At 41.9% G+C, this 26178-nt stretch overlaps 1 protein-coding gene across 12 annotated transcripts in view; it reads left to right on the top strand.

The window, feature by feature from the left end:
* Positions 1–26178, top strand: part of XYLB (xylulokinase) — a 145799-nt gene that overhangs the window by 31365 nt on the left and 88256 nt on the right. For all 12 annotated transcript variants that reach the window (XR_004402326.2, XM_076055643.1, XM_076055633.1 and 9 more), the window contains 5 exons: positions 542–607; positions 2822–2894; positions 7421–7539; positions 18847–18928; positions 20874–20914. Coding sequence is in view for 11 of the 12 variants with exons in the window: in XM_076055643.1 (XP_075911758.1) it covers positions 542–607; positions 2822–2894; positions 7421–7539; positions 18847–18928; positions 20874–20914 (381 nt within the window). In the remaining variant the exon portion in view is untranslated. The remainder of the gene's footprint in view (positions 1–541; positions 608–2821; positions 2895–7420; positions 7540–18846; positions 18929–20873; positions 20915–26178) is intronic.

Here is a 26178-nt window from a genome sequence, read left to right as displayed (position 1 = left end):
GTGAAACGTCGTGAGAATTTTTATTCTATTTTATCATGTTTTAGTTTTTATTTTATCTCCATTTCTACGTGACTTTACCGAAAGAACCAAGAAGATGAATCCCTGCAGTCACGAAAGCTTTAAATCGAAACTCATTGTATTGTGGCCTACAAATGTTGTTCTGTCATGATGGGGTTTTTTGTCATTTACAGATTGGATTTGACCCACTTAGAAATATAACCTGGACCTACAGGCGTATGAATGGACGCGACTGCCTTTTCTATCTAGCTCTATGCATAGCTACATAAAAGCGTGTATTCAGCGTTCAGCCGCTCTCTATAACCCGACTATGCAGCTCTATCGCTCGTATGCAGCACAGGGCAAAGATGCATTTGTGTGTGTTATGCTTGCAAGGTCATAATAGTGGAGTGGGAAGGGATTGTGTGTGGGCGGGGGGGAGGGAGGGAGTGGGTTTGGTGAAATAAATAACTAAATGCCTCGCATTCAACGACATGTTGCTCGTTTGTCCTTGACGCGTGGAACGCGCATTCTGTTCCCTCAGCGATTCACGGGCAACCAGATCGCCAAGGTTTACCGCACTTGGCCCAGGGCATACGAGGACACAGAGGTGAGTGCCGGGAGGAGCTGTGTCAGGCCGGCACGCCAATCACGCCAATCACGGGTGCCCCGAGATGCCGTTTAAATGGCACCTCGGAATCATTTAAATCGCGCTTCAGAGTCAACTTGCGATTGCGATTGCGTGATGCGAGTTTAATCAGTCGGTCTTCGGGTCCAAAAGCTATGCAGCTCTTCACGTCCAAAACGTCCGCGGCATGCGTGCATATGTGTACGGCATGATGTGCACACCAGTGGATGCTCATTCTGTGCCGACTAGCCCTGCCCAGGGAATATATAGTAACATCCACAGCTGACCTGTAATAATGTCCAAAATCAAATTTTTCAGTGGACATGTAACAATTTCAATGCAAGACTTTTTTCTTCAGCCGCTGGTGAATTTTCCACATTCTTATGGCAAGAGCCAATCTTATTATCGGATGACCTCTGTTGATTTCCCACACAGTGTCACTCGTTTAGCCAACATGGAGAGACGTTGGGCTAAGTCGCCCTTCGATGAGGGTTTTAACTCGTAAACATCCATTTGTGGGGCTAGAAATTCACTGTGGCACTTGGCAAGATCTATCAAAATTAACAGGCAGTATCTATTTGCAGTTTTTTTGAATGAGTGAACAACAGCTCAACTTGTTAACTGTCATAATAATCAATAGCCTGTCTAATTGATTGACAATCACGTTTTATACACATCAAAATGCCAGAGGGGGGTGGTCAGTGTGACAGTGGTTGTTAGCATGCTGCACTCTGCACCCGTCTACCTGAGTTGAATTCCCACCCATGTCCAACATCAGTGGACTGGGCCTGCTCCTCATACGCCCGCCCCCGTTTATCAGGCCACAGTAACTGGTGTGATGAAGAATGGTTGAACAACCCACTTGACGGACACGCCATGGGGGCCTCTAAAATAACATTATCGAAATGGCAGACTGTGAAATAAGGAGGGACCGCTGTTTTACACGTGTTTATTTTTATGTTTAAGCCTTTAAAATGACATTACAGTGTGAGGCAGCAGCATGACTACCCACTGGGTGGGGGAGACCATTTGTCATCTTTTCATAGATGACCCTGAGCTCCTACTCACTGTGGCTTTGATGCTATCAAAGTGCAATCTAAACGCAAAACACAAAGGCTTCTTGGCCAGCTGGAAACCTAACCGTTGTCACACGATTGTCACGAGTGATTGGGCCGTGCAGCATTTCAAAACCTTTATTACAAGGACGTGCAGAATGCTTTACCCTTTACCAAGAGCACTCCCTGCCGACCCCCCCCCTCCGCCATTCCACCTCACATCCACAGAGTTCCTCTCTCCTCCTGTGCACACCTCATACCCACTCCATTAACCCTTCTCAACCTCACTCAGATTTTGATGGCTAATGCTCTTTGGGAAAGAAGGTTTGGGGGCTCCGGACAAGCTGTGATGAACGAGGTCACAATCTTTGACCGATGTCCCTGCGTGGCAGTGTCTGATGAGCGTCACTCAACGTAGTGGGTCAGATGTTTCGATAACGGAATGCAGTCGGCTAAAGGACACATACTCTCTATGTGGTTCTGGTTGGACCTTTCGTAGGGCATTAAACTAATATGGAAGACTGATGGTCTACTTAGCCATTCATACGTATGCGGTTGGTAAAATAAATTCCAATTTGTGGTAAGTCAACAATAGTCATCCTATGCAGAAACTTGTTCCCACCACAACATTTTCAATTTATACCACTGGCCCAGGTTGCCAATGGAGAAGAGTGCTGCCCCATTACTTGTTTGACTGACTTTTAAAAAAGGTTATATGCCTGTATAACTCTACATTGCCGTATAATTATTGACTTATGCAAAAACTGGATTTCATATTATCACAGACATTTTAAATTGCTTTACCCAGAATTGCTGGATAATTCCAGTCCATCATGCGAAGACTCGCATAGTGGACTGGATTGTTCAGAATCCGCCATATTTATAAAACACACACGCGCACACTCACGCAAGTGTTCATTTTTTTTTTTTATCCCAGCAGCTTATCACATGGTTAAGGTCAGAGGACATTATCACTCATTTGCTGTGCTTGCTGGGGCAGATAATGCTTTGGCTGGGGGCCTGGGCTCTTGACCTCCGCACATACCAACTCTTCAAGCCCAATCCGTGCCTTGCACTGTGGAGAAGCCACACGCATGTATTGTGGTAACTCGCTTGCCTTTCCTTTCTGTTGAACCTGCAGCGGATCTCACTGGTGAGCAGCTTTGCTGCGTCCCTTTTCCTCGGCGACTATGCAACGATTGACTATAGTGATGGTGAGTGCATTGCCAAGCAAAATGGACCTTTGTTTTTCTCAATGGGCACTTACCTGGCTCGATATTAAGTTCACTGATGATGCATTGATGAATTAAATGAATGAATGAATGATTCATTTTCCTCCCTCTTGCGAAATTACCTGATTGCATTGTCAGTTCACATCCGTCTTTGTCCCTCTCTACACAACAATTGACCTTTTGTGCAGGCATTGGGGGCTTACAGTCTGGATAGCTTTGCCGTTATCCAGGCTGGTTTCATTACAAAAGCTGTCCAGTCATATATGTTTTCTGTCATCTGCTGGAGCACACAGTCCATTATAAAGTAGTAAAAAAAAAGCTCGTGTTAGTAAATTATTGTGCTCAAATGTCAACCAATATACAACACTTCAAAAATACCCACAACAAGCCAGAGCCGTCTTGCAAAAGAGGTAGTGAATCTCAATGGGATCGCACCTTGTTATATTCAATTGAGATGTGCCATTATGCGCAGACATGCCCTGATACAAAATGTATGCCCTGATGAGCCCATGCTTGTCCTTAAACCCACGGTGCCAATTGAACAAATATCTGCTCTTCCATTCAATATTTGTCCTCATGAAATGATCTATCGTCAAAACGTGCCCATATGCCATGCAAGCTCCCTTGTGAGCAGATATAAGATATGTGCCTTTATTCCCCACTGTGTCCTTATACATCGGTGTGTGTCCTTGTGACCCAACATGTGCACTTGTACGTCAGTGTGTGCCCTATACTGCTGCCCCCTCTATCCTCTCCTCTATTATTCACTCATATGCCAATACAAATCAACAAAGGGAAAAATTTAGTCCCTGCCAGAGATTTTTTTCCCCTGTAATAATTCCATTAAAATTGCCATTTTATTACACTATGTAACACTTCTTAAAGAATAGAGTTTTGTAAGGGCACATAAGTGCTTTATTTTGTTTTATTGTTGGCCTCACGAGGAATATGAGCCCTGGCCAAGCATTAATCAAATTGGCCAGAGTGGGCCTGAATTATGAAAGAAATCATTGCCTGACCGCATGTCAAGTGCTTTTGAGCCAAAGCCGCATACCTTTGTATTTTTCAAGCAATTCTTGGTCTTGTTTGGTGCCATAAAATGACATGTGATCATAAGGGTTTGCCCTGCTGGAGTTATTGTTGTAATGAAATCGTGAAGGTGCAACTCACACACGCAGAAGAAGATGCACTTAAGTAACTTTAAAACCATGGGATATACAAGACAGAGCAGAAATAGTCTGGCGAGTTATACTTTGTAGCATTACTTTGTGAGCTGCGCATCTGTACAAGCACTTCTGTGCGCAACGAATGTGAATATTTATTAATGGTATAACAGAAAAAATTAAGCATGAAAGGTGAGCAAACAAGTATACATTTTGTAGTGGGATTTTTTTATTCACACAGATTGAACCACGTAACTTCCTGTTCATAGAGTGGTTGGTGTGAGCCACGCATTCAAAAACCACACATTTGGGGAATTTTTTGGTTTATTTGTTAATATTCGGCATACCATGAGTCACCCCCCCCCCCACTCCTACTCAGCCTTACCTACCCCCATGGCATTCAATGAATCACACAAATCGGGTTGCAATTTGATTCCATCTGCTCTGTATATTTAAAAAAAAAATCGCTACATTTATTAAAGTTGTGTCCTCTCACTGTCCGTGCATTGTTTGATGCATGCCTTTACCGAAAGAACCAAACAGTATGTTTGATGCTTGTCATTAACTGTTTTGTGAATACATTTAATTGATAAATAGATGCGTTGTGACATGTCTAGTCAATATATTTGATCAGGAGCTTTAGTTATATCACTCGACTCGTACGTTCAATTGCAAGGTCAAATCCTCGGTGGTCAACTCAGCCTGTCATCTGCTCTGCCATCAATAACATGAGCACCAATAGAGACTGGCAGTGGTTGCCAGGCAAAGACTGGCCCTGCTCTTGGATTATGATGTGTCCATGACTGGCTTAGATCCACCAACAGAGATCAAGGAAGTCTTTGACTTTTGGCTTCTGACAATGGTTAAGTAATATGGAAACAGTGCTAACAGCCATACCCTTTTACCACCTTGGACACAAAAAGTTTCGGAGAGATTGAGTATCCATTGTAAATGTGCTATAGCTCCCATTCACACGACATTATTGAAACGATATCTCTCTGCCTTAAACATTGCTTTTATAGCCTCTGCAGCCATGCTTATCGAGATATTGACGGGTACCTAAATTGTGCTCAAGACTTGCGATTGTTCCTTTAACCGTATGTGTATGTGAGGCCAAATAAAACATATTTTTAGATGCCTGCATGCATGCAATTTGACAATTTGCATGTATATAACGTCTAAATGTGACCACATCTCTACACATGGGAGAGACATGCAGAGAAGGGGAACCAAGGGAAAAATATATAAATAAATTAGGAGATGCGGTTTGGGGGGGCGGAATTAGACAGAAAATAAAGTTGAAGGTATGGTAGGATGTGATGGAAAACAATTTCCTAGAGGAGATACTGGAAGTCATATGCAGAAGAGAAAAGAATTGGTCTGTAGCCTCGACTTGAATTTTTAATTGTAAGTCAAGCTCACTTTAGCAATGGTGCCACCAGGCCAAATATATAGTATTCATGATCACATCCTAAATCAGACAGAATATTGCTTCATCGTTTATGCAATTATAGTTGATTGAGTTTTTGCCCACCTGATGATAGGCATTCACCAACGCCCATGAAATCCCGGTTGATGAGCGTAGAGCCAGGGAAACAGGGCCTGATTTTGTTGAAGGCATTTTATAGAAATAACACTGTTACAATTACATTGTCTGCAATAGGCATCTCAATTTGCCATGAAATGGTGATCGTACAAAAACTAAAGACAATCAGAATCAACGCTGTGGACAGCTAGCATGTCATGTTTCACCATGCCTACGGATTCCATGCATTTTCACAATTGTGATTAAATTAAGAAAGCACTTACATTTAATATGATTTATATTGCCTCATAAGTTGTATTTTTTTGTAAATATCTCATTCGCTGCATTAGCGTTTGCATATTATGTACTCTGCATAGATTTATATGTTGAAAACAATTATCACGTGATATATGTACAACAGATCATGCGTGGCAGATTAAATTGTTTTAAATCTGTATATGTTGTTTGTCATTCTTTCACTTGACCCCTGCGAGACTTAGAAGCCATATAGCACACCACGATGCTTCAAATAAATACCACTCTTGAATCAAATTTTGAACGATGAAAGCACGACAGTTTATTGAATCATTTACAGGCCTACTTTGCACAACGTACACATAAATAGTAAAAAAAAGTACTTGTTACAATTCAATACATGGCCCATACCTGTTGAAATAGATATACATTGTTATCATTTCCTCAATTCGCGTTTATGACGCATGGTACACTCTCGACACTAAACAAGATAGTACTGCCCGACGTTACGGGTCGTATGCGTCCTTAATTACAAAGCCGTTTTTTTATATTACAGGGTTGGCCTTTCTCTTTTAATAAACACATAGTATGAGGATAAAATGAGTGGGGGGGGGGTTATCAAATATGATATAATGTATGAGTATTTACATTCCTAATATACAGTATGTGTTTTAAAATGAATAAACTGGTAAGGGGGTTGGGTTAGTGGTGCAAATGATGTTACATTTAATCCATCAACAACTGCACCCTGCAGATAAAATACATTATCCAAGTGTAATATGAGTGTCCAATAGATGTTAAAATGTACATATTGTCTTCCAAACCCTGGGGATACAGTATTTAAGGAAATATGAATTATTCTTGTGCTGTAGGTTGCCTTGGGATGAATGAGTAACACACATTCAGTACTTTATTCGTTTTCGGTTGTATCGCTATTTTTTCCTTGCCAAAGATCCAGGATGTGCCGAGACAGATGTGTGAAAATATGTTGTTTATAGCAGAATTTGTTTTACCATTTGCATGCTGAACGTGTGTCACTTGATTTCCTTTAATGTCTGTTAATTTGGCTGTTAATTGTTCGACAAAACAGAGGAGGGCAGTGAAGAGTATTGAGTAATTCAGTTGAACCCCGTTGATTTAAATCTAGCCTCCTTTTTTAGCTGGCCACTGAAGTATCCCACAGAATGTTTCCATTTTCATAACCACCTACCATACAGTTACTCTATCACCATTACCTAATTACGCAACCACATTGTGAGTGATTTCACCGGATGTTCGCTAACACGCTTGCGCATATTCGTTTCATAAAGATTTTTAATAGAGGCACTTAAGAGTCCACCATTCTACAAATGTTACCCGTAAGGTGTTGTGCCTCATGGGGATACACTGGCTGCTTACTTGTCCTGTTGCTTGCAATGTACGTATGCACGTATGATGTTGAACTTCTTTCGCACTGCACCTAGCTAAGCGTGCCTTCCTCCTGACTGGCAAGCTACAGTAGCACACACAGCAGTAGCTGACGACACATGTGGGGCACCTGTGTGTGTGTGTGTGTGGGCTGGCAGGCTCGGGGATGAATCTTTTGGACATTCGAAAGAAGTGCTGGACCCAGCGCTGCCTGGATGCATGTGCGCCCGACCTGGCTGAGAAGCTTGGGGAGCTTGTGCCGTCGCACACCGTGCTGGTACACACATCTCCCTGTCACCACACCCTCCCTTTATTTACAGCCAAACCTTCACAGATATATTTCATCATGGACCACAGCATGAATTAGTATAACCTCTACCAGTTAGTTCCAGTGGTGTGATGGTTAGCACACTAGACTTGGAATTCACATATCACCAGTTCCTATCTCCTGAAGGGGCAGTTAAAACAATAAGCAAGTGTCTTAAATTCCCCCATGTCTGTCCGCCAAGCAATATTAATGGATGCACCGCAGTCAATCGGCAGCTCTTGTGTGGTGGGGTAAAGCAATGGCGGAGCCAGGATTTTCAGGTAGGAGGGGCAACCCCTCCAGCAATTAAAAATGATAGATAGGAGTTGTTAGTAGTAAGTAAGGACTTGTCCCTTGCTTTTTATTCGACGCGTGTGCGGCGATGGCGCAGACATCGATCGAGGGTCGAATTCGAACCGCGTTGTGTGATCGGCATCGCGCTCGCTGAAGGTGTTGATGCCTTCAGGGAAGTCGTGGACTGTGGACGCAATTGCGCACAATTCTGTGAGTCACTTATAACCGCTTTTCCGTTACTTATTGCCAATTATGGACTCAGACTATTGTCCTATCATCTCATAGAGTCCCTGGCACGTGATAATATGCTACACAGTGGCAGTGGGGGTCGCAAAATGCCGATTTATTACTAATAAACCCCAATGATCTGATCAAAATTAGGGATTTCGATCGGATCGTTGGGGGGGCATGTGCCACCCCCCCCCCCCACACTTCTATGATTGTGGCCAGCATTGAAGAGTAGGTCAAATATGCTCTAGGTGGGCTCTCTAAAGCGCCTTCTATTGGAGTTCCTTTTCCCAGCAGTGGCATGATTAAGCGGTTGTTCAAACTGCCATGGTGACTGGGAAATCAAACCGGTGATCTCTGCATTTATTTCATCTCTCCATATCCATTGCGGACATCTTCGTGGACACGTTCTCTCCTTTGGCATCACTCAGCTATTTAGTCTCGACCATCACAATAATCTCTTCCAGCATATTGGTATATTTATCTTCCTTGGTTCTTTCGGTAAAGTCACGTAGAATGAGAATGAAATAATAAATAATAAAATAACACAATATTTATGTTCATGATTCAGTTCAGTTTTCCAAAAGCACTCCAAACCTACCCCTAGTCCGGATGTATATTTAATTCCTATAATCCCTGTTCATCTTCAATAACTGCCCATATGAATATATATATAGATATACTGTAGATAATAGAAAACCGGAAATTATAGAAGGATTTAATACATAAAGCTGAAAAGTAGGCCTCCAGATAAATGAGCACAACAAAAGTCTTGCATCTAAATTGTGCTAAGCAATTGGAGACGTCTGATTTTAGACTTGGCAGTATATCTCTGGTTTTCGCGTCTGCAAGCAAAATGTTTTAAGTTGCAATTGACTAATATCAAATCATATTTTCTCGGGTGAAAGAAATATGCAAGCCCGATAAAAGATGTGCACAGTGCGTGGTATACATGCAATGTGAATTAACGCGTGGTCTTAGTTGTTGGTTGACAACTATGCACAGGATGTACACTTTAGCAACCCAGATTTGCTGCTGTGTGTATGTCCAGACTGTGTATAAGAATTATTTAAGGATCTGTGACTTGCCATTGTATAGTATACCCTCTTCTTCCTACCTCCCTTTCCATGTCTGTGCATTGTTGCCTTCCTCATGATGAAAACATCGTTACAAAATGCAGTCATTCCATTAGGCATCTTCGTTTTGTAGATTTTCATAATATGCTAATGGTCAGTTGCTGAAATTTCCCTAGATGTGTCAACGGGAAACAATACTCATCAGTGACTCCAAAGATAAGGGTTATGTAACTAATAGCTTCGAAACCAAACATCTCACACAATCAATGGCTTTTGCAACATTAAGTCAGCCAGCTCGCTGGAGACATACAGTGAGGGAAAAAAGTAATTGATCCCCTGGTGATTTTGTACGTTTGCCCACTGACAAAGAAATGATCAGTCTATAATTTTAATGGTAGGTTTATTTGAACAGTGAGAGACAGAATAACAACAACAAAATCCAGAAAAACGCATGTCAAAAATGTTATAAATTGATTGGCATTTTAATGAGGTAAATAAGTATTTAACCCCCTCTCAATCAGAAAGATTTCTGGCTCCCAGGTGTCTTTTATACAGGTAACGAGCGGAGATTAGAAGCACACTCTTAAAGGGAGTGCTCCTAATCTCAGCTTGTTACCTGTATAAAAGACACCTGTCCACAGAAACAATCAATCAGATCCAAACTCTCCACCATGGCCAAGACGAAAGAGCTCTCCAAGGATGTCAGGGACAAGAATGTAGACCTACACAAGGCTGGAATGGGCTACAAGACCATTGCCAAGTCAGCTTGGTGAGAAGGTGACAACAGTTGGTGCGATTATTCGCAAATGGAAGAAACACAAAAGAACTGTCAATCTCCCTCGGCCTGGAGCTCCATGCAATATCTCAGCTCGTGGAGTTGCAATGATCATGAGAGCGGTGAGGAATCAGCCCAGAACTACACGGGAGGATCTTGTCAATGATCTCAAGGCAGCTGGGACAATAGTCACCAAGAAAACAATTGGCAACACACTACGCCATGAAGGACTGAAATCCTGCAGCGCCCGCAAGGTCCCCCTGCTTAAGAAAGCACATATACATGCTGTCTGTAGTTTGCCAATGAACATCTGAATGATTCAGAGGACAACTGGGTGAAAGTGTTGTGGTCAGATGAGACCAAAATCGAGCTCTTTGGCATCAACTCAACTCGCCGTGTTTGGAGGAGGTGGAATGCTGCCTATGACCCCAAGAACACCATCCCCACTGTCAAACATGGAGGTGGAAACATTATGCTGAGGGTGTTTTTCTGCTAAGGGGACAGGACAACTTCACCGCATCAAAGGGACGATGGACGGGGCCATGTACCGTCAAATCTTGGGTGAGAACCTCCTTCCCTCAGCCAGGGCATTGAAAATGGGTCGTGGATGGGTAATCCAGCATGACAATTACCCAAAATACACGGCCAAGGCAACAAAGGAGTGGCTCAAGAAGAAGCACATAAAGGTCCTGGCGTGGCCTAGCCAGTCTCCAGACCTTAATCCCATAGAAAATCTGTGGAGGGAGCTGAAGGTTCGAGTTGCCAAACGTCAGCCTCGAAACCTTAATGACTTGGAGAAGATCTGCAAAGAGGAGTGGGACAAAATCCCTCCTGAGATGTGTGCAAACCTGGTGGACAACTACAAGAAACGTCTGACCTCTGTGATTGCCAACAAGGGTTTTGCCACCAAGTACTAAGTCATGTTTTGCAGAGGGGTTAAATACTGATTTACCTCATTAAAATGCAAATCAATTTATATCATTTTTGACATGTGTTTTTCTGGATTTTGTTGTTGTTATTCTGTCTCTCACTGTTGAAATAAACCTACCATTATAATTATAGACTGATCATTTCTTTGTCAGTGGGCAAACGTACAAAATCAGCAGGGGATCAAATACTTTTATCCCTCACTGTAGTTGAGAAGTGGGCGTACGGTAAAACCCCTTGAAGCCGGACTCATTTGGGGAAAGGACTTTCTCGTTATGGGGCATTCCCTGCATGCTTGAAATAAGTCATTCATGAATGCTCAATTACTACATGCACACATATTTAACACCAAACACATTTAATGAACACTTCAACTCTTAAACACAATTAACTAAATGTTATATTTACAATTCGATAACATTTATAAATTGTACTGCACAGTTTAATCCAAGTCACCATCATGATAAAGGGCTGAGGTTGATGAGATATATTAAGGCTAAAAACATTTTCTGACGGAATTGAACAATTGATTTAGTTTGTTGGTAAAAATAAATGTCACATGACAACAAGAGAGAGCACAGGCAAAGCAGTGGATGACGAGGCATCCATGAACACGCGTTTTTCAACTTTCATACAACAGACAAGTAAACAGCTTGAGAATTTTGATTTAAAGCTTTCGTGACTGCAGGGATTCATATTCTTGGTTCTTTCGGTAAAGTCACGTAGAAGGGAAAGAATAAAATAATAAAAATATAAAACAATAAAAATATTTAAAAAATAGCTTGAGAATTGTGAGCGCACAAAACGCATTTAAACGATGTGTACTATATGTGTACTGTATTACAATTGTTGGGGGATAGTGTCTTATATCTTTGCGTGTTGACAAACGCATCTCAGATTTCCTTGTGCTAGACTGATCTATGCGATTTGAATGCACAACTCTGTAGCCTACCATGCACAGCTCATTAGTGCACCAATCAATTCTCGACCAGTGCTTATCATCCTTTCTTGCCGTATCCTAACCAAGCCCAATCACTTATCCTTAACAGTCAATGTGATATTCATCATCAGGTGCGAAAACCACAGATTGCTTGTGTTGCAGTCGAAACGTCGTGAGAATTTTATTGTTTGATATTTTTATTATTTTATTGTTTCCCTTCTACGTGCTGACTTTACCGAAAGAACCAAGAATATGAATCCCTGCAGTCACGTAAGCTTTAAATCAAGAGTCAATGTGATGTTTTCTGATTTGAGTTTGTTTCATGATGTACGCTTTTTTTTGTTACTGTCTTTGAGGTGTAATTACGAGCATGTACCTCTGCATGCTTCATGCTTCTTCCTGTTCCTTTCATATTTTGTTCAATTTGTCAATGTCCATGATTCTGATCCATTTGTCTGACCTGGTCACGTACAAGTGGCAGATTTGTGTCAGGAAGGCGTCACGTGTTAAACAAAAATTCATTGACTCGACTTGACTGTTAAACTGTCTTCTTTAAGCACGACGATATGTTGCTTCTCATGATCAAATTAACTTTCTAAAGGGACTTCAAACTGCTCCCATCCACCTTCATTTCATCAATTTGAACCCGGTCCACCATAGCTACAGTGAGGGAAAAAAGTATTTGATCCCCTGCTGATTTTGTACCTTTGCCTACTGACAAAGAAATGATCAGTCTGTAATTTTGATGGTAGGTTTATTTGAACATTGAGAGACAGAATAACAACAAAAAAATCCAGAAAAACCCATGTCAAAAATGTTATAAATTGATTTGCATTTTAATGAGGGAAATAAGTATTTGACCCCTCTGCAAAACATGACTTAGTACTTAGTGGCAAAACCCTTGTTGGCAATTACAGAAGTCAGACGTTTCTTGTAGTTGGCCACCAGGTTTGCACACATCTCAGGAGGGATTTTGTCCCACTCCTCTTGGCAGATCTTCTCCAAGTCATTAAGGTTTCGAGGCTGACGTTTGGCAACTCGAACCTTCAGCTCCCTCTACAGATTTTCTATGGGATTAAGGTCTGGAGACTAGCTAGGCCACTCCAGGACCTTAATGTGCTTCTTCTTGAGCCACTCCTTTGTTGCCTTGGCCGTGTGTTTTGGGTCATTGTCATGCTGGAATACCCATTCACGACCCATTTTCAATGCCCTGGCTGAGGGAAGGAGGTTCTCACCCAAGATTTGACGGTACATGGCCCCGTCCATCGTCCCTTTGATGCGATGAAGTTGTCCTGTCCCCTTAGCAGAAAAACACCCCCAAAGCATAATGTTTCCACCTCCATGTTTGATGGTGGGGATGGTGTTCTTGGGGTCATAGGCAGCATTCCTCCTCCTCCAAACACGGCAAGTTGAGTTGATGCCAAAGAGCTCCATTTTGGTCTCATCTGACCACAACACTTTCACCCAGTTGTCCTTTGAATCATTCAGATGTTCATTGGCAAACTTAAGACGGGCATGTATATGTGCTTTCATGAGCAGGGGGACCTTGCGGGCGCTGCAGGATTTCAGCCCTTAACGGCGTAGTGTGTTACCCATTGTTTTCTTGGTGACTATGGTCCCAGCTGCCTTGAGATCATTGACAAGATCCTCCCGTGTAGTTCTGGGCTGATTCCTCACCGTTCTCATGATCATTGCAACTCCACGAGGTGAGATCTTGCATGGAGCCCCAGGCCGAGGGAGATTGACAGTTCTTTTGTGTTTCTTCCATTTGCGAATAATCGCACCAAATGTTGTCACCTCACCAAGCTGCTTGGCAATGGTCTTGTAGCCCATTCCAGCCTTGTGTATGTCTACAATCTTGTCCCTGACATCCTTGGAGAGCTCTTTGGTCTTGGCCATGGTGGAGAGTTTGGAATCTGATTGATTGATTGCTTCTGTGGACAGGTGTCTTTTATACAGGTAACGAGCTGAGATTAGGAGCACACTCTTAAAGGGAGTGCTCCTAATCTCAGCTTGCTACCTGTATAAAAGACACCTGGGAGCCAGAGATCTTTCTGATTGAGAGGGGGTCAAATACTTATTTCCCTCATTAAAATGCAAATCAATTTATAACATTTTTGACATGCGTTTTTATGGATTTTCTTGTTGTTATTCTGTCTCTCACTGTTCAAATAAACCTACCATTAAAATGATAGACTGATCATTTCTTTGTCAGGGGGCAAACGTACAAAATCAGCAGGGGATCAAATATTTTTTTCCCTCACTGTAACTGCCTGAGGTACACATTCTGACGTGTTTTTTATTTGTATCCCTCTAACAGATATCCTCAATTGTTTAGCATATAGTTGTTTATCGGGTATGCTCCCTTTGTGATATTTTTAGGTTACGTCTGATTAATATAGCTATCCTGTATCCAGTAATGTTATTAATATTAATGAGCACATGGTGCTTATGTCTGGTAATAGCTCGCTTTGCTGACCTGCTGTTGCGTAAAAGTGATTGGAATATTACATTATTTACATGCCCTGCTGGGATTGTCTTTTCAGCAACTGGTACATGAATATACCTCTTACAAGTAAGGTATTTTAAAAAATGTGTAGGTCCCAGAAGACGCTTAGCAAGATAAACCAACCATATTCTTCAATTTGGTGTAAGGGGAGGAACCTGGTGTGATAGTTACTGACCTGCGTCATCTCGCGCTTACACGTGTAGTGACATCGCGGATGTCACTGTGTGGTGCCGGCCCGAGAGGGGCACGGCATGCGATGTACTCACATCGCGGACTTCACGTATCTAGCGACATCGTGAAAGTCACTGAGTAATGCCGGCTCTAGCGTGGCACGGCGTGCGATACATTGTCATCGTGGACGCCCCGTAGGTGGGTGTAGTACCAGCCCTAGAGGGGGCTCGGTGCGTGCTGGGATAGCGCAGTGGGACTACACGTGGCGTGCAGTGCTGACTCCTACAGGAGGGAGTGTGGGAGTGTCAGCCATGGGATGAGGTTACCCTAGGCCATGGCACTCTGGTTGACCCTGGAAGGCACGTGACCAATAAGATCTACACAGGGGCCCCAGGTGGGGGCTAGGGGGTGGTCACATGTCAGGGTGAGATCCTGTGGGAAGGGTCGAGAAACCCCAGGAGGTTTCTCGAAGGTGGTCGTGGCCAAGGGCGAGACCAGCCACGACCCAGGAGCAGGTGAACCGGGGTCCCCATAGGGACCGGGGTTGAGCGTTGCTGCCGTCATCTGAATATCTACAATCTCCGTTCTACGTCCAAGAAGAAGTCACCAACACGTGGACGAGGAACCAAGCCAGGGTCCTGTCCATTGCAGCTACTCCCAGTAACTAGCGTAGTTAGCCTGGTGGTCCACCACCATAGGTTATCTGGTAAAGGGGCAGTAACCCCTTTGTGTTAATGTGTTGGTGTTAATAAATATGTGTAGCCTCCAAAGAGTACGTCTGCGACTCACTTGAATCCACTACATACGTAAACTTAATACAAATTGTTGACTTAAAGCTTTTGTGACTGCAGGGATTCATACTCTTTGACTCTTTCGGTAAAGTCACGTAGATAATAAAAAATCACGACGTTTCGATCGCAACACGAACAATCGTCTTCAGGTGAAAAAATACAGCAGGCGAACTGCTGAGGCAGGAGAAATATAGCGAGAGAACTACTGCAGCAAGAGGTTACATAGGTTTGAGATGGGTACAACCCAAGGGTAAGTGGGCGCGGCTCGAGATGGAATTTGCAAGTAAATGTAAGATCAGAGAGCCTGATATATCTTGGTTCTTTCGCTAAAGTCACGTTGAAGGGAAACAATAAAATAATAAAATATATATAAAACAATAAAATTCTCACGACGTTTCGACTGCAACACTAGCAGTCATCATCAGGTGTGAAAACCAACGGGAAGAACATTTGAAAGAAGTGGTGGTTTGTATTTATTTTTAAGCGTTAGCACCACGGATAGAGATTTGACAGTTTGTTTAGATGGACGAGTCCATCTATGTTCGGAAAAGAGGAGAGAGGAGACGAAAAATTAATGTATGCTGTCTGAAAGCCACCGTAAGCGTGAACAGTCAATTAAGACCCGAAATGGTTTATCAAAATCCTTCCAATGATTGCTAAGCCAGAATCCATCTTCTCGGTTGAAATTGTCTCTGTGTTTGTATATGTGGATAGCCTCATGAACGAATCTCTCATGGTAGCCAGATGGCTTGCAAAGAACCTCTGTCTTGGAGAAGTCAATGTCATGTGAGCCAACTGAATTATAACAGTGATCTGCCACGGTCGAGGTGTTGGTCCTACCGTGTTTTAGGTCTGCTTTGTGTTTAAGAATGCAGTCCGAGACATGTCGTTTGGTTTCTCCAATGTACTACCACAGAGGAAACTTAGTTTGTAGACACCAGGGTACTGTATGTCCGGAATCACATCTTTTACAGACGGAACCAGATCACGGATTTTATGTAATGTGTTGAAACGGACCTGGATCTTGGAAGGATTTGATAAACCATTTCGGGTCTTAATTGATTGTTCACGCTTACGGTGGCTTTCAGACAGCATACATTTATTTTTCGTCTCCCCCCTCCTCTTTTCCGAACATAGATGGACTCGTCCATCTAAACAAACTGTCAAATCTCTATCCGTGGTGATAACGTTTAAAAATAAATAAATACAAACCGCCACTTCTTTCAAATGTTCTTGCCGTTGGTTTTCACACCTGATGAATGCTGCTTGTGTTGCAGTCGAAACGTCGTGAGAATTTTATTGTTTTATATATTTTATTATTTTATTGTTTCCCTTCAACGTGACTACCGAAAGAACCAAGCATATGAATCACCGCAGTCACGAAAGCTTTAAATCAAAATTAAACTGCCATTGCTTTCTTTGTGTATCATAATCAATGGTATGCCCTACCATAAGTTAAGGTCAATTGACTACCAACAATATAATATTCATTGGTTATGACTCACCGCTCGCAGACACTCCTGCTCTCCACTGATGGAACATTCGTTAGCTGGATGACCCTGAGTCCATGATAGGGTGGCTCTATTTCTGTTCACTGGTAGGACTCACTTATAGTTGTTCGAACATTGCTTGTACATTCATTTGTGTGGACAACCTTTAGCACGAATGTCCTGGAAAATGCTCTTTGAGCAGCGATGCTCCTTAATAGGAGGATCACTGCTTTAAGCATGGCACATACAAAGCAGCATGGTGCATCACACCTAGCTGCTGCCTACTTAATGACGGCCGCATTTATTCTGCCATTATTAGGCAGCGCATGCATCTCAGTTTCAGATGCTCGTAAAATACTTAATTTTGGTATATTGGGCTTCCTTTGCTTCTGAAAGCATGTTTCCCTGCTAGTTGCAATATCCATGGATTTGCAGTTGCAGCACAGGGAATAACAGCAATAAAACGAAAACAAACTGGTCAGGCGAGAGTGGAATTTTGTTGTAATCACAGTATTGTAATAACAGTGCTCTGTACATGCAGACAAATCCCAAATGAGTCTCAAGGGTGTTTGTGCAGGAACATGGGGTTTTCAGTTCATCATTCCAAATCAGTTCCTTATTTATTTTTGGAAAGAGCTAAATAAACTATAGGATAATTTGGGATGCAAATTTATCCCAATGTTTATGTGTACACAAGTAGCATTTGAGGATTATTAATTTGCAATAACGTTTTGAATGAATATTCAAGAACAGGATATCTGACAATATGCCCTGTGCAATTCCACGAGTGCATTTGTGTGAATTTATATGTGCACGCGCAGCTGTCGAGAGTTGCCTGCGTGCGTCTGATTACAAGCGTCTTTGGATGTGAATGTGCTCGGCTTGCAATAACAACACGTGTACACCTGCACCGCGGCGGCATCTATTGCACAGCGAGAAACACATGTTCCCCGTCACCGAGGAATTTTGAGTGAAAAAATAAACGCGTAGATGTACAAAAGGCACACACTGCAGCCGAAATTCCAGTGTATTGTGCGTGGTTTACACCCGACCAGTGCACAAACAGCTATTCTGAAAAGGATTTGACCATATTCCACGGTGCTTTTCTCTCCTATTTATTTAAAGCCATCTTTAATTATCGCTCCTCTTGTCCTTTTAAGGCAGCACTTTCGAACGTCAACTGGGAATGATCGCCCACGACTTAAACCGAGCGTCGTATTTCTCACCCAGTTATTTTCCATTCTTGCGTATATGGCAATATGTTAAGGAGAAATATGCCAATGTCGAGTCTGGATATATTTATAGATGGGTTGAAAAGTCGTGTCCAAATATAGCTTACATACATATTATTTGGGCCTTTCGGTAAAGTCACGTAGATAGGTACAAAGAAAATAACAAAATAACCAAAAACTACGACGTCTCTATCGCAACGCAAGCGATCGTCATCGGCTTACATACAATTTTCATTTTTGTATTACATTTCATTTTCGACTATTCAAAATCACTTTTTTCATCAGTATAAGCTTCATAACCTTCTTTTATTCCATTATTTTGCATTACTAAAATATTACTTTTGATTTTTTTTTGTTTATATGACTATTTCCTTATGGCATCCGTTTACATTTTCCGGTTATATATACCTATATACATATACCAGTTATATATACATATATACCTATATATATATACCTCTACATATGTGTATATATATACCTCTACATATATATACCTATATATAGGTGAATATTTTTATATAACCATAATCTGACCATGCTGTTGGGAATATGTTTGGGCTAGGTCGGACTAGGCCGGATGAGACAAATGGGGCATAAGTTCTAAGTTTCCTGTGCCACACCTACTTTGTATTGAAACTCTACTCGGTATCCATGGTTCTGGCTTCATTCAGCAAATAGCCAGTGACAAACCACCCATTCTTTGAGGGGCCTGCACTGGCACAGCACGAATATACCAGTGGAAAAGTATTTAACCTAATCATGAGTGTAATGCTGTGCCCATCTCAAGGACGCAGACTGTGCCAGTTTCCCTGTTGGACTATCTCCCTTTCCTATGTTTCAGGGACCGGTGTCTTCATACCTGGTGCAACGCTATGGGTTCTCTCCCAATTGCCAGGTGGTGGCGTTCAGCGGTGACAACCCAGGTGCGTGGAGGGGTGGCAGTGGCAGCTTCTATTGTCTTACCAACTCCTCTCTGGCCCTAACACATCGAACATGCTTGTAATAGCTGCTCTCTGAATAACTTTGTCGGTTTTCAATACCATGCTCTGTGTTTTTAATACGATGGTGATGGATTGTAACAAATAAAGGATATGCCAAATGTAAATTGAGGGGCTTGCAGATATAATGAGTACAGTTTTTTCAGACCCTGAGGTAATTGGCACCAACGCAGAGATGGCTCTTGCTCCAGCAGATGACATAGAAAATGTGGCTCCTGCTGTTACTGCCGGTGTGCTGTTGCTGATGATGTTCTTGGTGGTGAAGTTGATGGTAAAGAGTCTGGCAATATAATTATGCTGGCGATGGTGCAATACGTGATCTTAATTGGTGAGCAAGTCCAAATATATCTGACTTGCAAAGTCTATAGCATAGAGTGAACTGCTATCACAACATGTTGCTTGAAAACACTGTAATCATGGTGATACTATGTGCAGCACAGCACCTGGAGGACATGTTAATGAGTTTAATCTATTCCTTGTCTGACAGCCTCAGAATATTTTTTGGGATTTTATGGAAAAAAAAGTTCGTTATTACTGACTGCATGAAAATATCTACAACTTCTATTTCAGTTTTTGTAATTCATTTCAGTGCCATTTACCCAATCATAAAATTTCACCTAATGGTTTATTTCCGTGTCATTTTGCTTAAATAGCTCAGAGGTGACGAGGGGTTAGAGGAGGATAGAAAATTGGTGGTTGGGAATTTGGCCACTGCCGTGTCATGGCACATTGAGGCAGTGATTTAAAAAATCCATTGACCTTTCAGATTCCCACAGCTGCCAGGGTCAGAGGGTGTGATTAGATTGGGGGATTAGTGGATTCCAGTTAGCAGGGAGAAATCCTCCCCATGTTTGAGGGTTCAATTAATAAAACGATGTAACAGCATTTCACAATGAATAATGGAGGATTTATTACAATAACTTTATGAGACTTTTATGGAAATCTTAGAACAGTTTTTTTGCAAGAGTGATGAGACTCTCAACCAAGAGTGCCGTTATATTTTAGTTAAATTATATATTTGTAATGGGCATATAATCCTTGTAAAATAACCTCATTAAAAAGTATGAATATTTTGTTCATTTGTAGTTTAGATTTATATAAGCGTCTAGATACATGGGTACCAAAATACTTTGTCCCCGTTAGCAGCATATACACAGAGTTATTTATTGATTGAAGTACCCTTGTAAGTCATATTTTTGCTTTGTTTGGGTTCCCAACAGGCTATGTTTATGGTTTTCCTTTGTAACGAGATTCTTGTGAAAGTTGCAGCATGGAAATAAACAAATGAGGTAATACCCCGGTTTACGTTGGGGATGCATTCCTAAAAAGGTGTGACGAATATCTACATGATGTAACGCAAAGCAATTTTTCCAAATCAACAAAATATTTCACGTATATAGTATATTGTACTCTACAGTACAGTACATTTTCTTTGGGTCTTTCGGTAAAGTCACGTAGATTGTTCGAAGAAAATATTTTCTTTGAACCATCTACGTCACTTTATGTTTTCTTTGAACCTATCTACGTGAAAGCTTTAAGTCAAGATTTAGTACAGTACATTTCTTAATGTGCGGCGCAAAGTAGTTCGTCTCCAGGGTAGGTCGATGTGAAGGCCGAGGCGACGGATATGAGAATGGACGGATGATGCCGTCAGCGACGTAAGTGTGGGTTGAGGCGACGCAAATCAGTTGGTGGTATTAATAAAGTGACGACGTATTTGTCAAATTACGTAAAAGGGGGGGGAGACATAAATCGGGGTATTACTGTATAATGATTACTATGGTGAAGATGTCGGTGCTGATGATGAAGATGGTGGTATAGAGAGTAGCATTGTATCATCTTAATCATGTGCCATGGCCCTTTGCAACAGGTTCCTTGGCTGGCATGAGACTCCAAGCAGGCGACATTGCGGTAAGGCTCCTAGTGTCTGTGCTGTACTTTTGTTTTTCAGCAATTCTGTTGATAAGAATTGTTGGAATAATTGGGAAGAATGAGTATTAGCAGTACAAGTGTAGAGGCGTTACGGGAGGGGGACACGCGATTGTAGGGCGGTGGCCACAAACACGTCCGCTACGGCCACCACCCTGGGGGGCTCTGGGGGACGCTGAGATCCCTCCCAGCCCCAACCCTCACTGAGGGACAGTATAAAAGGTGGGACCCGGGGAGCTGAGGGGCAATTCGACTCAAGCAAGATGAAGAGCCAGTGAATAAAGAAGATCGACTAGCCAGACCCTGGAACTCTTTTGGCCCGCTGTCCTTTTGAGGGCCGGGCAAAGCAAGCCAGGGTGCGACACCAGAGCCACGAGGCCCGATGTCCTTCTGAGGGCCGGACTCGTGTGGCTGGTGATCGGGACCTGCGCCGAAGCTGGGCCAGGTCAGACAGCCTCCTGAGAGAGGACCAGGGTAGAGGGAACCAGGGAGCTAGCGTGGGCTAAGGCTCGGGGAACGTTTCCCTCTGTAGAGTACGGGTGAAGAGGCCGTTACCTCTTCAAGTATCAGATTCGCCACTGTAATTGAAGCGTCTGTAATAAAAACGTGTCGCCTCCAATGAACAGTCTCCGTCGTCAATAAGGCCACTGCACATGCATGCAAATAAATACATTTTTGTTCCATCAGCCTATTGGACTTCAGGAGAAATGTTTTCTCGTGCTATTTACTAAAATAAATTTGCTCCCAACAGTCTATCCCACCTAATCAGATTCACCCAAAAGTAATGGCATGATGTGGTGACATTGTAACACATCATGACTCACTCAAAAAAGTACACCTCAGTATCACTGCTTAAACCTCATGTCATTTGCCCAAGAAATACAAATCAGGTGTGTCTTTTTTAACAACCCATCCGTGATGGGTTGTTAAAACATCTGGCTCTCAAAAAGGCAGTATGAGTGTATGCACAATATTTTTAACAGTGGAAATATGATCTCTGAGTGATCATAGTAATCCATGGACATATCTCGCTATATATTGGATCATAAGAAGTTACTTGAGCCCTAATTATTCATAATGTCACAATTATTCATGTGTTGCCCACAATTTCAGTCATTAAAATAGGTTTGTTGCCAAGTAATTGTCTCTACAAGTAAGCCATTCAGATAATTATTAATTGCCTTTTGTAGCATGCTGCAGTTTGTTTTATATATCACGGAATATATATGTACACACACACACACCTCAGTAAATTACATTTTCTTGGAAACCATTAATGCCCGCGGTTTCCCTTTTCTAGAGGTCTTGACCTCAGATTGTGTCTTACCTTTGTAGTTTTTTTGTGGTAGAGTGTGTGGCTTTTGTAGAAAGGAGATACAAGTGCATGCATACAGACTGTATACAGGCACTAGACATGTTTTTATTTAACAGGCGGGCCACTCCAACTCATGAGACCTCACCTTACCTGCTTTGAACCAGAAGTCTGAAATGTTTCCTTCTAATGGCAGAACACTTTTTCTGTAACACAATTTTTATTTTAAAATCCACAATGTTAATGGTTTCACTCTGGTCACAAACTAATGTCTAAAAAAAACCCATCGCATACAATTTGAGTTTTATTGGCTAATTTCCACCTCTGTGAATGAAACAATATCAATTTGACTGTTGTGTCGATTACTCTTATCGGCAGGGTGTGTGAGAAAATGCTGCCCCCTGTGTTGTGGCACAGGTCACTTGAAGGGATCTCAGAGGTAGCTCCGTGATATCTGCTTCTGTGTGCCATTATCTAAAACGAAGGGTTGCACTGCACTGTGAGAAGTCTGAATTGACGCTTAGTCTCTTCACATGACGGAGTTAGTACAACTGGAACAGAATTGGGGGAAATATGTTTTATAATGCAGCACGTTCATCAATAGCACTGCCTTAAAACATTGAACTCGTACTCATACGTGGTGGGTAAATATTTCTGCCACTGACCTTTTTCGCGTTCATAGGATTTGTGTCGCTGATAATGCTGCAAGATTGTCACAAATTCTCCAGAGGTTCCCATCCATCATTGGCATCTCTTTGAGTCAGAATATCAAAACATTTAACTTTGCATGTACAACAAAATAAACATTGTGGCACTTGTAGTAAATGCAAAGGCTGTGCTTATTCATGTATTGGTTTGTAATTCTATAAGGCTCTATTAGAATAAAAATTACCACCTGTAATTTTCCTGTGCATATGTTGAAGCTAATACCTGTATTAGGGGAGGCTGGGTGGCTCAGCAAGGCATATAATTGTTGTGCCATTGCACTGGCGAGCACTACTATGCTTATCAGCTCAAATATGGGCGACCAATGTATCTAAACCAGGTTTTCGAACTATGAATATTTCTGGCATCGACCCTCCTGATCAAAGGCCATTTCCCAAAAAGGCCATTGTGAGGTTTTTTTTGTTTGTACCCCACTGGCAGCAGTCTATTAACTGTAATTACAATGTCATATGCACTTGGGTTGTTCTCTTAGATCTAGCCTAGCCCTGAGCACGAATGAGTTCAGTCCGACGTTGATTGAGAGGAGAACGTTGAAGTCACGGCAGACATAATTAAGAGGCGTAATCTTTCGGGTACCATTTCTTGTTGATCGCATGAGGCTTCACTGACTACTGAAATTACAGAAGGATATTTTTTATCGTGTAAAATTCCTGCTGTAGCACTACATTTGAACGTTTTCCCTACTCAAATGAGAATGCGGTGGTGCTTATCCTCTGTCATAGACTCGTGGTCGTTCCTTCCACTTGCACTTTCTGGTGAGAGTGACTCGGGTTCAAATTAACTGTAAATGTGATTTCATTGAAGTGATGGTCAGAAGTGATTTGTAAATACTTCGTAATTTGTAACGTATTACATGTTAGTTATATGCTTTAGGTGGTAATTACATGAAAATGTAAATATATACTTTTATTAATTTTTTTTAAGTTTGCTGGACATCCCCCATAACCAGAAAGACTCTCCCCCTAAGTAGTCCGACTTCGAGAGGTTTTATTCTCTCTGCATTAATAAGCAGATTATATAGCCTTTGGTGTTTGATCAATAAATTCGGCAAAGTACTGCTTTAATTTATTAATGGACGCCTCCTATTAGTCTCTACATTATGTGTACAGTTCTGCTCATTGCTTTGCTATTTTGCTATTCCCCGTGGCATTTGTTGAGCGGCTGCCTGGCACCATTTGTTACTGATCTTTTAGTCATATTTCCAGTTCACCTGCAGTGCTGGTATTGTCAACTTGCGTTCCAAAAAATATATTGTGAGCAGAGTGCAAACTAATAGTGCAGTGAACCATCGCTTCCCCCGAACCCTCAACATAACAAAAGACGGATTAACTTAGCCCCGCAGGCCATCGTCGTCCATCGCCCCCTGCTTGGCTCCTCTCCCCCCCCCCCCCCCCCCTTGACCTGTATATAAGCTCGAGGGTCTCAGAGCTCCCCACTTGATGCAGCTGTCTTGCTGTGACCGTTCCACCTGAAGATGGAAGCTTGTGTTGCCTCCGAAACGTCGTGATTTAATTTAGTTGTTTTATTTTACATTTTATTTTACCTACGTGACTTTACCGAAACAAACAAGGAGTATGAATCCTTGCAGTCACGAAAGCTTCAAATCTAGAAAGAGTGCAAACTGCCCGCATGGGATGGCTTTTCCAATTAATTTCAGTTGCATTACGGAATACCGCAATGATCTTTCTTCTTTAATAATGGTAGCAGCATTACAGTACTCTACCGTTACATTCTGGCACACCTTCAAAATTAAATATCTCTTTACATTTGAGGAGCCCAATAATATAACAGTGTCCCACTGTTGTGCCTTCCTGCTGTTTGTCAAGCACACCTTTGTGTGTTGTTAAATCTGTTTCCAGCCTGCACGCATTTTCCTGTTGTAATGGGTTTTCTCATCGTGTATAGAAGTTGGATTTGAATTATTGTTGCCTTTCGGCAAGTGCTATTGGGGTTGACTGTAATATAGGGGTAAGCCCCTCCATATATTGACTCCCAGAGGCATAAATAAGGCAGCAGTATGACTGTACTCTACTGCTGAGTCATAATGAGAATGAAACTAATCTACAGTCTCGATTTAAAGCTTTCGTGACTGCAAGGATTCATCTTCTTTGGTTCTTTCGGTAAAGTCACGTAGAATGAGAATAAAATAATAAATATAATTATTATAAAATATAATTATTATAAATATAATTATTATTTTATTCTCATTCTACGTGACTTTACCGAAAGAACCAAAGAAGATAATCTACAGTCGTCTGTTTCACTGCTAACTGTTGGGATGGTGACCTTTTCCAAAAAAATAATTGATGGCCTAAACAATAATTATGACCACATTCAGCTCTGCCGAGCTGTTGGACTAGACACGTTCGTAAATGCAATGTAGTGATCACGTGACACGCATGCAAGGCATGATGGGGATTAGTGCCTTCTTTGCTTTGTGTATCGTGAATTCTACGATCAAGCTCTGCAATTATTTAAACTGTTCAATGGATCAAATATGGTCTTTAAAATTCACCTGAAATGAAATGTCCCACAAAACAATTGTTGACGATCAAATTAATCAATAATTTCTTCATTTGGAGAGAGAAAAGCTTGCCGATTTGCAATGTCTCTTCGTTAAATACCTTCATACGAGTATGGAGCATACACCTTGTGACTTGGACAAACATAAATTAAGAGATTGCATGACCAATAAAGGTATGAATTAAATTATTATTATTAAATTCAAGTGTTCACATGGGGGCTCCACCAGCAGGACAGTTAAAATCCCTGAATTCATCCAATTTGTGTGTGCTGCCAGCAAATCCATCACTGTCGAGCCGTAACACTCACATCACCCGAAGCAGACCTAAGCCAAAATTCAACATCACCCCTGCTGCTCTCAGAGCCCTGTATGCATGTGATGACGTTGTTATAAAACTTTGCAACAAAAGTGCTGTGTTGGACTGGAAGACGGACTTGTGTAAAGAGTAAGCAGTCAGACAACTGTGTGACGTCTCTTCTTGCTGCGCAGTTGACCTCGCAGCAAGACATCAACAAACAGCCGAGGATTTGTGACACTTTTATCAGTCTGTGTGACTTGCCTGAGAATGTAAAAAATACCTCATTACCCAAACTCCTCAGACACAAACCATCTATTTCCTGCCCACGGTACACAATGGTATCAGTCTATAGTTTTCCTTCCGAATTAAACTTGGTATATTTGGCC

This window comes from Petromyzon marinus, chromosome 4, assembly GCF_048934315.1.
Source record: "Petromyzon marinus isolate PM22_M1 ecotype Great Lakes invasive population chromosome 4, UKy_Petmar_22M1.pri1.0, whole genome shotgun sequence".
NCBI lineage: Eukaryota > Metazoa > Chordata > Hyperoartia > Petromyzontiformes > Petromyzontidae > Petromyzon > Petromyzon marinus.
The sequence above is the reverse complement of the archived record's forward strand: the minus strand, read 5'-3'. Positions and strand labels throughout refer to the sequence as shown.